This window comes from Microtus oregoni, unplaced genomic scaffold (genome assembly GCF_018167655.1).
Source record: "Microtus oregoni isolate MIOR12 unplaced genomic scaffold, Mior012 000019F_ref0000042, whole genome shotgun sequence".
NCBI classification, from domain to species: domain Eukaryota; kingdom Metazoa; phylum Chordata; class Mammalia; order Rodentia; family Cricetidae; genus Microtus; species Microtus oregoni.
In genome coordinates, this window is record NW_024543078.1 from 32,003,206 (window position 1) to 32,015,373 (window position 12,168).

General features: G+C 47.9%; 1 protein-coding gene across 1 annotated transcript in view; it reads left to right on the forward strand.

The window, feature by feature from the left end:
* Nucleotides 1-12,168, forward strand: part of Pkd1l1 (polycystin 1 like 1, transient receptor potential channel interacting) — a 122,126-nt gene that overhangs the window by 80,148 nt on the left and 29,810 nt on the right. Inside the window, 7 exon segments of the mRNA XM_041668800.1 lie at nucleotides 332-442; nucleotides 516-585; nucleotides 3,909-4,044; nucleotides 5,335-5,419; nucleotides 6,191-6,367; nucleotides 7,663-7,781; nucleotides 10,623-10,733. Of these exon segments, the coding sequence (XP_041524734.1) occupies nucleotides 332-442; nucleotides 516-585; nucleotides 3,909-4,044; nucleotides 5,335-5,419; nucleotides 6,191-6,367; nucleotides 7,663-7,781; nucleotides 10,623-10,733 (809 nt within the window).

Genomic DNA, 12,168 nt, shown 5'->3' on the forward strand with positions numbered 1-12,168 from the left:
CGGCAAGGAGATGTCTGCTAAGCTCCCTGGCGACCTCCAGTGTCTGATTTAGGATGCCATCTCATCCTCTGCTGGGGGCATAATGACGCTCTTGGCACCGTATTATGGGACTGTAGTCAGGACTTGATCATCTGAGCACAGGTCTTGTGGGTGCTCAGTAAGCATTTCTTTGGCTCACAAGAATGTGTCTACGAGGAAAAGCATTATTTTGTCTTGTTCAACCCTTGGGGCGGAGGCAAGGCTGGGATAAAGCTGTTTAGCTGAAACAGGAGTCACACTCACGTTGAATACATTTGGAACTCTTAATTGCCCTGTAATTGAACTGCTGCAGCGCCCGCTGGATGTGGGTCCCACTCTGGAATCCTTCCGCCTTGGTCTCCTGTGCACCTTTCTGGCCTGTCCAGCTGCCCAGCTATTGTCACTGCTCTTCAGGTTCAGCAAGGTATGTGGCCCTGTGCTTCTGGGGAGACCCCTGATATAGGGTGCCCTTACCAACCAACCTCTTTACTTCACAGGAAGCCACAGAGCATCTTCGGGGTGCACCACAGTGGTCTTTAAGAGGAGTGAAGACAGAGGTACCTCAGGGTATGGTAAACTAAAATCAGAAGCTTCCCTGGCAGCTGGTCCTCAGGGGGCCAGTCTCTTAAGTAGGCAACATAGCCCTACTTTCTGTTTGTCTGGTTCATTGAAAATAAACATCATCGGATGTACTTAAAGCCACTTTTTTGCTTGGACCACTTTCCCTTGTAGACAATAATCTTGTAACCACCATTTTCCAGAATCATATGAACCACCCCATGGCAGAAAAGCGTGTGTGGGGAGTAAATCCTTTCTCCAGGATCTCACTTTTCAATAATTACCGTTTGAAAACTTTGTATAGCCGCACTGATCACTCTTCTTAAGGATCTTTAAGCTTTTAACGGCACACTTTTCTCCTGCTCTGTGGCTTCCAGCTCTGGGTGGCTGAGGGCTTGTCAAGGCCCGTACCAGGATGGAGACATCAAAAGTTCTCCTCTCAGCTCTGCCTTGTCTCTCAGACTCTTTCTGGGGGGTGGGGTGGGGACAAGAGGGAGAAGCAGCTCCGAAGGTACCATGGTTGTGCCTCGGTCTGAGTCACACATTTGTTCCCCAACCCCAACAGGCCCTGATCGCAATGGGAGACCAGGTTTGAGGCAGCCATCCCAGGTAAGTTGACATGGCATGTAGTCCCTATAAGATGCTAAAAACTGGATTTCTCTGCCATCTTTTTGCAGCTGTGGGCTAGCTGTGCTTGGATCCAGAGGACAGCTGGGGCTGGTCCTCCAGAGAGTGTAGGCCATGTCCCAGGTTGAGGAGTGGGAGTAGCAAGCAGGTAGGGCCAGGGAAGGGCAGCATCTGGAAAGTCCCATGGGTGTATCCAGTGAGATCCTGATATCCTGTGGGAGAGAAGGAGGAGAAATTGTGACATTCCGAGATTGTGGTCTGTGCTGCCCTTTCTGTAGACAGAACTTGGGAGCCAGGTCTTTATGGACCCAGAACTCTATGCAAATGAAGGACAATTTCTAATGTTACTGTGGTTGCATTGCGTTGGGATTTTGCTTTGGGTATCTGTGTGCTAGTGCCCTTGGGGTATTGGTGACCCTGATTTCTGGTGTCCTTGGGTATTGGTGCTTTGGGGGTTCTGGTACTCTTAGGTGTTGTATGTTTGTTACTCTTTACTCTTTAGGTCTTTGGGGGCAGCCTGTGACCCAATTCCCAAATATATTCTTCTTAGTTATGATCTCCCGGCCTTAGCTTGGCTTGTTTCTAGTCAGCTTTGCTTAACTTATATTATCCCATCTACCTTCTGCCTCTGGGCTTTTCCCATTCTCTTTCTTCTGTAAATCTTACTCTTATTCTGTGGCTGACTGGGTGGCTGGGTGGCTTGTCCCCAATGTCCTCTTCTTCCTAATTTCTTCTTTTATTTATACTGTCTACCAGCTCTATCTATTTCTCTCTTCTGCCTTGCTATATAGGCTGTTCAGCTCTTTATTAGACCAGCAGGTGTTTTAGACAGGCCTAGTAACACAGCTTCACAGAGTTAAACAAATGCAACATAAACAAAAGTAACACACCTTAAAATAATATAACCCAACACTTGGGTGCTGGTGCCCTTGGGGTGCTGGTGCTCTTAGGAGGTTCTCTGTGGTGGTGCATTAGGGCTAACCTGATTCCCACACTTTCCAGGCAGTGAGTCAGTCTGCTCCACAGGTCCGCACCCCCTGTACCTACCTATGCAAGGCGCTCTCAGGACACACTTGTTCTGTGTGTCACATGGACCCCCAACACCCACCACCAACTTACTGGGGTTCTGGCCTTCATCCTCCAACCTTTTCCCTCTGGTGGGTTTTGCAATCTATCAACCTCACTGCCTGGAACTGCCTGGAGGCCACCAGCATTGGCCCTACGGTAGGAAGAGGAAATTGGAGTTTAGGTACAAATGGGCTGACTCAGACAGAGAAGACATCCTTCAAAAGCCATCTGAGGCCCCTGCTTCACCAGTCCCGCATCTGGCTCTGTGCTCAGACTTGGCTGCAAAGGGCACTAATGTTGCAAAAGTGGCACTGACTGGGCCTGACCCTGTCACAATTCCAGCACCCTGCATCAGACATTCTCCCGGGGACTGACAGAGCTTGGAGGATGGCAGCCAATAGCGGTGGTGTGACCTGTTCACCCTTTCTTGCTCCGAGAGAGAAGAGCCACCACCCTCCTCCCACTTCACAAGGTAATGGCACCCCATGGCTGTATTGAGTAGCCCCCATTCCTGCTGACAAAACAGAGGTCTGTGCCCATTCAGAGAGGTAGAACAAGCAGAATGAACTTGGTCCAAATGTCACTAAACATCCTAATCCCCTCAAAAATCCAAGCCTGGGTCTGAGTCCAGGCCGATTTGAAGCCATGACATCTGACTTTAGTCCAGTCCTGGTGAGTCTGGCTTATAAGCTTGATCCAGTGCTTTGAAAAGTCAGTGTGAGACCCTACACTTGAAATATTCTTTAAGTCAAAGCTCTACTTTTTTCTGTGCAAATTAGAGTAACAGCCCCATCCTCGGATTAGGTCAGAGGCTCACTGAACCAGAAGAGGAAGGGAGGCTGTGCTAGCGGAGTCAATGAGTCCTGCTGGAACCAGGGTCCAGGAACTAGCTTCATCTGGTCTGGTCATTGGGATTGAAGGGCCTGCTGAACCTGGCCTCATCGGAATGGAGGACAAGGGTGTCAGCGTGTAACTGCAGGGCTCTTGGGCTGCAAAATGTCAGGACAAATGGTCAGGAGAGGCTTTGGGCAGCAACTGGACTGTAGACAGTGGTCAGCAAGGTCTATGTGCCTGGCGCGCACAGAACACACTGGGGGAGAAGGAAAAAGTCACATCTAGGTGCAAATAAGCACTCAGCTAGGCAAGCTTATAATAATAGTACCAGCATTGGCAGGCTGTCCCAAGAATCCTGGCTAAATATTGCTGGGCAGATAGATGGGCTACAAAGCCAGAGGTCAAAAGTGAGAAGTTCACTGTGGAATATGTAGAGATAGGACAGCTCAAGATGACCCAGCTATAGAGGCCAACTCCAAATTCCTCATTTCCCACTGCTACCCCTGCCTTTCAGGCAAAGACTGACGTCCCAGTTCAAGGATCGTAGTCATGCAAGTGGACCTCCCTTTGTCCGTTTGTTCTATTTAGACACTGAGCTGATTGATTGAGGCCCTATCCACATGGCGAGGTCTATCTGCTTTGTTTGGCTATTTTCTGGATCATCCTCGCAGAGAGAACGCAGATACTGTCTGACAGTATGTCCGGTATCCTGTGGCCCGACCATGGTGACAAACTCCCATAGTACTGTAGGTGAGGATGACAAGGTCTGCTAACCCAGTGGTCTCTATTTTGCTCTTCCTTAGCTCCCAGCAGTGGTTTTGAAGGGAGTGTGCCCCAGTGGTCAAGGGTCTGTCTGCGCTGGTCAAGCTCTGTGGTCTGGGCCATTTGTGGCTTGGCTTCCCTGGCCTGTGGCTTGGGGACAGGATTCCTAGGCTACAGGTGAGTAGCTAAGGTTTTCAGACAGCCTCGGATGCTTGGTAAATGTTCAGGATCTGGGAAGAGACTCGTGTGTTTCGGGCATCTCATGCAACTCACGAATCACTATTTCCTTCTATACTCCACCCCTTTTGAAGGGGAATACAATCATATGCAAACCCCAAAGGGTCACTCAGCCCTGCCTGGTCTTCAATAGAAGCTCTGTCTAAACAGAGTCCTGAGTACCAAACTGTTGGGAGCTGTGAATGCCTCAGATCCTGAATTTCTTGTAAACAACTTGTAATGTTTGCAGCTGCTCTGAGCACGAGACCCTCGGGAGTTCCTGGTGGCAGGGGAGTGGTTTCTGGTGGGTTTGGCTGGGGCGTGGCTATCAGTTAAGGATCCCTATATAAGCGGCTCTGGTACACAATAAAGAGGGCATTCTTGTTTCAAGGATGACCCGTGTCTCTGCCTGTGTGTCTTTGTGTGTTTAAATCTCCAGCCCCTTGTCCGGTTCACAAACTGCATGGTAGCACATAGAGCACAGACAGGCATGGTGTGCTACCCCAAACAAGAAGCTTTGGGGTGGGGGCACAAAAAGGGAAGGGCATTCTGCCACTAAGCTCATCAGAGGATCTTGGCCAAAGTCAAACATTTGTTATCTAGTGTTGTCTGAAAATTAAAATGTATACTGTTGAGCTGGGCTGTGATGATTCATCCAAGATCCCTACCAATCCTTCCCACATGTTACCTCTTCACGTGGCTCCTGTGTGGTTTAGGTCACCCCTGAAGACCATAGGGCCATCCTCTATGGCTCTGGAGAATCCTATACCATGTTCCTAACCCATGAGGAGGAGAAGCCACCCAAGGCCCTTTCTTCCTGACAATGTCTCCTCTCCTAACTGCATTCCTGACCATGTTGTGAAGACAGGACAGATAGTAGACTTTTGTTCACACCCCAGTATGCTTATCTGTAAAAGAGGGACTCTGGGTGTACTTAATCCAGAGGTGTGGGGTGAAATACAGAGTCTCGCAACACCATCACCTGCATTTCCCCGTCCCTTCTCTGCGCCCTGTCCTCTCTTTATTTCAGGCCCTCTTACGCTTGGTGCTGGGACGTTTCAGACTAGTTGGTATCCCCTCAACAAGGAAGGACTCTTCTTTGATGGGCAGACAGCCCTGGCACACATCCTGAAGCCCCTCCTCAACCATCCCCCATGTCTCCCAGCAGCAGAAGCATCATTGTTCTCTGACTGTGACTGTCGTCATGGGTAGCGTACTCCCATGATGCTGACCTACCCCTCTTCCGGACAGGTTTGTGACAGAGCAGTGTATACAGTGGCTGCACCTGTTGCTTCTCTCTGTGGTCTGCTGCGTATTTGTCACCCAGCCACTTATGGTAAGAAATCCCCTGCAGTGCAGGTGCTTTTGGCAGTGGGGGACCAGGGAGGGGCCGGTAAGGAGAGGGCCAGATGGGTGTGTTTTGGTGGTGTGAGTCTTCTCTAAAGTTTGATATAGATGTGACAAGAAAATCTAGGAGCCAGGGCCTGGGCTAAGCTCCACCTCAACCTGGTGTTCAGAATCATTTTAAAAATCTCCAGAGAGATGAACCACCTTGTCTCTTGTAGGTAGAGACTGCTTGTTCTTTTTCCAGTTGCCCAGACCCCAAAAAAATCACACAGAAATATTATTAATTACAACACTGTTCAGCCATTGACTCAGGCATATTTCTTGCTAGCTCTTACATATTGAATAAACCCGTTTCTATTAATCTGTGAATTGCCATGAGACTGTGGCTTACCAAAAAGGCATCTCTCTGACTCCGCCTGCTTTCTTTTTATATCTCTGTTCAGATTTCCCACCTGGCTTTATTCTATTAAGCCAATGGCCAAAACAGCTTCTTTAACCAACGGTAATAAAACATATTTATAGCATACAGAGGGGAATCCCACATCTGTCTCTATCTTCATTTTAGGAAGCTGTGCCCTAGAGGCCCCGGGTCTCTTGATAAAGGCCACACCCACTGACTAGGTGCTAGGGACTTCAGTGTAGTTGCTTCTGGTTATCTATTTTGAACTGAGATGAAATCAGCTGGCAGTGCAGGACCAGGAAGATGGTTCTGTGTGGGAAGGGCACAAACAGAACCCATGCCATGGCACCTCTCTTCCAGATCTGTTTGGCAGCGCTGACCTTTGCTTGGAAAAAGAAACATGACAGCCAGTTTTTTACTGAGTCTTTACATGATGCAACCAAGAATCTAGACTTGGAATTGGAAGAATACTTCAGAACTCACCTTCGTCTTTCTCCCAACTCCCACAGTCCTGACACTGCTGAGGAGGCCGAAAGGGTGAGCAGGAGGCAGAGGCTTCAGAACCTTTCCCACCATGCAGATGGAGCTCAGACCTTAATTCAAATTTGGCTGCCCCCCACTTTTTTGGAGCCCCACTGTATGTGTATGTGTTCATTCCTTCTTCTTTCCTTACCCCAACCAGAACCACAGGGAAATGAGTGCATTTAAAAATGTAGAGGCAAATGCGAAATATAATTTCTGGCCACAGTTTCGGAAAACTTCTAGACCATTTGCTTTTCAACGCACATAGAAAATATATAGCTTCCCTGTCTCCCCAGGCTTCCACGCAGACTGTAGTGGTCTCTACATCCCAAGTGCAGGCCCATATCACGCCTTCTCTACCCCCATCCTTCAACACCGCGGCTCCTGAGAAACTACTCTACTCTCTACACACCTGCAGGCCCCCAGCTTCCCTTCCTTCCTGGGACACTCTCTTTCTTTGTCAGCGCAGGCACCCAGGCACCCAGGTCCAAGCCTGAGGCAGTCAGCGAGGTTCCTTTGCTAGCTGGTCTAACCTAGGAACTGAGAGGCCTTTGAGGAGCTCAGTCCTGCTCAGGCTTGACTCTCCAAACTTTAAGCTGTGATGCTCCACCTGAGAGTCTCCCTAGCGCCCAGCCACAGTGCGCCGTCCTCAGAACACAAAGCATGGCTGAAGCACAAGCCCAGCCTTCAAGCTCACCTTCCGGTCCTTGCTCTATATTTCTTAGAAGCCCAGCAGCTCTGGAAGGAAAGACTAAGGGCCCCAGGGCTGCGCGGTGAATGTGCCTGGAATGCGTAAACGGATGAGTGAGAGATGAATGGGAGACCTTTTCCCGTGGGTTTGGCTCTTGCCTAATGTTAGTCCTGCCCATAAACAGATGTGGCTACAACATGGAAGCCATGACTCTTATTACACAAGGCAAAGAAAGGTCATTTCATACTAAAATAAACTGCTTTAAAAATCGCTTTTCCAGTCTTGGAAGGTCTCGAACAGGAACTACTATGCAAATGCCAAAAGCAATAGCTCCTGTGATTGGACGGCAGTGGGCATGCCTCTCTGGTGAAGCTCAGCTTTGTAATGGCCCAGATGCAATCCTTGCCAAGGGGGTTGGCTTTGGACATGAGCAGAGTTTTCAAACAGTCCCACTGCATCTCCCATTGCCTCCCCAACAACACAGTCTGTGTTAATTGCACCAAGTCCCCAAAGGCAGGGCAGAGAGCAATGATGATGGCTCTTGGGTTGGGGAGAACACCAAAGGCCTCTCTCTTTCCAGGGCTGACCCCAGTATCATGGTGCTCTTCCTGCCTCACAGGTCTTGGCTGCGCGACAACGAGACCGCCACCTGCGCTGGGCTCAGCCACCATCCAGGGCCAAGTTCAGAGAGATCAGGGAGAGACTGAGGAGAGAGAACTGGATGCAGGCAGCATTGAGGTGAGTGCAGGCACCCCAAGGTGGGCACAGGCAGCTCCCTGGGTGTATGCAGACAGCCCCAAAGTAGGCACAGGCAGCCCGCAGGTGGGTGCAGGCAGCCCTGAGGTGAACACAGACAACCCTGAGGTGGAGGCACAGGCAGCCCCGTGGTGGGCACAGGCAGCCCCAAGGTGGGCAAAGGTCAGAATACAATGGACTTTCTCTGGTACCACCTTCTTTAAAGAAGGAACAGTAAGAGATCTCAATCTGCACCTAGGAAAATCCTTTCCCAGGTCTCAGCCTGTGCCAGAACACGTGGGACTGAGATTGGAGGAAGAAAGCTAGTTTGTCTGTCACCTGCCTGTAATCAGTGGCCCAGAGTGCTGGCCCTCAGTTCCCTCAGCCATGCAGACTCACGTGTATTACATTTAACCCCATCACATCCCGCTCTGCTCAGCACTAGACCTGGCATTCTACCCCTCCAGCTGGATGCAACAAAAACCCAAGAGCAAATGTTGCACCTCCTCATAGATGTGGCCTGGGCTCAGGGACTGCTGTTTGAAAGTAACTCAACATAATTTACACAGACATGTTCTGGGGCTCAACATAAAATCCAATGCACATTTTTAGATCAAACATGAAGCTCAATAACTGAGACAACCCTCTCCAAATTAGACATCAGCCATGCTTTTTTCCTTTCAGTGGTACCCATCCCCTCCCCATCTGAGGTGGACACGAATAGCAGGTCCTGAAGGAACCTTCTGAAAGTACCAGTAAATACATGTCTCCCAGTTCTGAATTGTAGACTTCAGATTTCTTGAGTCTGTCAAGTATTTAGAAGCTCCAGATACTTTCCCCACCATGGTGCTGCTAAAGTATATAATGTCACCTCCAATTAATCGTCTCTCTTAAAAATCCTTCCTTATCACCTGCACATGGTCAGCTTCCTTACATAAATAATGATTTTGAAGCAAATCCTTTTCCAAAGAAAAGGGCTGTGGCTTTATTAGGTTGTCACATTTAAAATGAATGAAAAAAGAATTTCGGGAAGACAAGGCACTGACAAAGACTTTGAAACCTGTTCGGTCTCCCCATAAAAGCAGAGTAGTTAAGTTACCCCCAACCAAACCTACCCAAAACATGCATGACAGACCTAAATGACACCCACCCCCACCCCCTCATACACACATAGACACACTTACGTGTCAAAATCACATAGATAGGGTAAGCATTGTGTACCCAGTGCCTTGAGCACCACACCTCTGCAAGAGCAGGACATGAAGGGAACTGTAGGCACCTGAGCATTTGAGAACAGAGGGTGGGCAATCGGGAGCTCCTGAGGGGTCTTTCCAGGGTCTGTGCTGCCACATGCATAGCTCTAGTTCACTGCAAACAGCCTGCTGGCAGACAGCAAAAGAGGCACATGCTTCTGAGGTAACAGTCAATGTTAAAATTGAACCGTGGGCTGAGAAAGTCGAGAGTTCTGTCTGTCTGTAAAATGCTCTCTGTACAGCATGAGGACCTGAGTTTCATCCCCAGGACCCATGTTAAAGGCAGGCACACACTTGAAATCCCAGCACTGAGGAAGTGGAGACAGGAGAATCCCTGTCTGGCCAGCCTAGCAGAATAAGTGAGTCGCAAGCTCCCAAGCTCCGGGGAGAAGCCCTATCTTAAAAATCAGGTGGACAGCTCATGAGAAGCAACACCCGAAGTTGTCTCCTGGCTTACACACACATGTGTACCTCTACACATGAAAGCCTGCACACATACACTCACGCGATATAAAGTAGTTATTCTGCTACATGCCTGCAACGAGGAATACTTGAACCTACGTACAGGACCGTTTACTGTAGTGCTAAGAAATCCAAGTATGCAAATAGAAATGTAAGAAAGTGTTCAGGTTCTGTAAGCCCAAACCCACAAGACTGCACTGAAAAACAGGACTAAAGAAAGAAGACACTACGCACATCAACCCACAGAGGGCAGTGCATCCATGTGTTCCAAGGTGATCTGCAGATTCAGGGCGCTCACAACCCAAATACCTAGCCTATGCAATTCTGATGTCAACAAACTGGTTCCAAAATGAATAAGGGAACCAAAGAGCTAGAATAACGAAAAAGAATGACGTTAGAGGGCTGACTTTGTGCAATTCTAATACATGCAATGGAGCTTCAGAAACCGCTGTGTGTTGTTGAACGAAACAACAGTCACAGACCAATGAAATAGATACCTGGATCAATGGGACAGAAGAGAGAGCCCAGAAACAGCCACGCGAATAGGCCCAAGCACGTTTATTGACAAGCATAAAGACAATTGAATGAACAAATAAATAGTCTTTTCAATAATGGACCTTAGAAAGCTGAATATTGATAAAACAAAAGAACAAAACCAACACAGAGGTGTTGAAATCCCACCTCTAGTTAAGGAACTATTGGCAGTTGATATATGGTAGGAGGAGAACCAGTTTTTGTTTTTCTTTCTTCCTTCCTTCCTTTCTTTCTTTATTTGTTTTTAAGGGTATGGCCTAGGTAGGTGGACCAAGCTCCAGTGGTAGGTCACACAGTCCAGAGTAAAAGGACAGCACTATTGTATTTGATGAGTTAAATAAAAATAAAGATGCAGGTTGGATGGATAGGGAAGGTGGGTGGATCTAGGAGGAGTTGGGCGAGGAAAGAGCATTGTGTGAAGTTCTCTGAGAATTAATAAAAATGGGGGAGTGGTTCTTTTAAAAAAGACCAAGAGTAAGACCTTTAATTCATCCCATGCCTTATACTACTACATCTCAACAGGGACATAGATGTGCTGCTCCCTAAAACACATTCTGTGAGGGAAACATGCTAACTCTCAAATCTTTCCTCCCAGAGGCATTTCCATGCACAGTCTCATGCTGCTGCTGCTTTTGTTTATAACATATGGGAGAGTCTGCCCGGGTGAATATTGTCTCAACCAAGCCGTCAGGAAGGCATTTACAAGGTAGGAGGCTCGAGAGGCTCTTGCAAATCTGGGGGGTCTTGAACTAGTTTGGGGGGCTCTTGCAGATCTTGGAGTTGTATTAGTTTAGGGGGCTCTTGCAAATCTGGGGGTTGTACTAGTTCAGGGGGCTCTTGCAGATCTGGAGGGTTGCACTAGTTCGGGGGGCTCTTGCAGATCTGGAGGGTTGCACTAGTTCGGGGGGCTCTTACAGATCTGGGGGTGGAGGAGCTGGCACTAGTTCATGGTCAGTGTACTGACACCCAAAGAGAACTCCAGGCTCTGAATTTTAGATACTGTTTCCTTTACTTTGTTCTGGAATAGGGAGCCCTACAGACCCTCTACCCACTCCTTCAGTCATTTTATCTATACAGGCTGCTTGTAGAGAAAGGTCTTCATCGCAGCCTGCATATGAAGTCTGGGAAAGTCTGTCTAATTCCTCATGTTAATAGAAGGCTCCATTTGCAGACACTGGACAGGTGCTTGACATCTTATTTGGGGTCAATGGTGAAAGAAATTCTCAGAAAAAGAGGGTCATACCATCTATTTTGCAGAAAAACATGAGTATTCTTTAACCAAAGGCTGCAGTCACAATTTATGATTTGTGAAGTATTTCAAAGGGCCAAGCTCTGTCAAGTCTCAAGTGTTCATTTGATTTTTTACTTTTAATGCAACAGACGTCTATCACAAGTAAACACTAACCAAGCGGACAGTCTAAGGTCGAGGCACACTCTCACGGCATCTGCCATGTGGGTATTGTTGGGGTCTTGACACTCCTGAGATCAGGATGTGTAAGGCGATGAGTGGACACACTTAGTAGAACATGCCTTTATAAGTGAATTGTGCTAACCCAGGCAATTTCTCCAAGGTACTTTGACTCTAGAGATATGAATTATAATTATTTACTTTCTAATGACAGGTAATATAACAACGCTACAAGTTCAGGGGTTTCCTTTCTCTTTTGGTAGAGAATATTTTAATGCCCCTTCTGTAGCAGTCTTATGAATTTGATTCTCATTCAGTTTTACATAAATATATTCGTCACCTTTGGGGGCAGGAGAGTATGGAAATAAATTCCACCTCGTTCTTTTGATTTAAGGACATATTTTAGATTCTGTAAGACAGGGGAACACTGATCCCCTGTTAGATGGTGACTCACAGATGCTATTCCCTTTATTTTTATGATTTTATTGCTCTTTAACCAGGTACAGCCTGGAAGTCCCAGTTCTTGGACTTTCCATAGCTCAGTAATCCCACCTATTACTGCTGCAGCTCTAGGAAAGCTGCGCCCCATTTGGCAAGGCCACAGTTACCTTCCACTTTGATAATTTAGTTCCTTCCGACTGAACAGATGCATAGACTGTGCCAGGAGGGGGCGCTGTGAGCAAACAAAGAGACCCTGTCGGGCATTTTCTGTAGACCTGGAAATCAAAACACT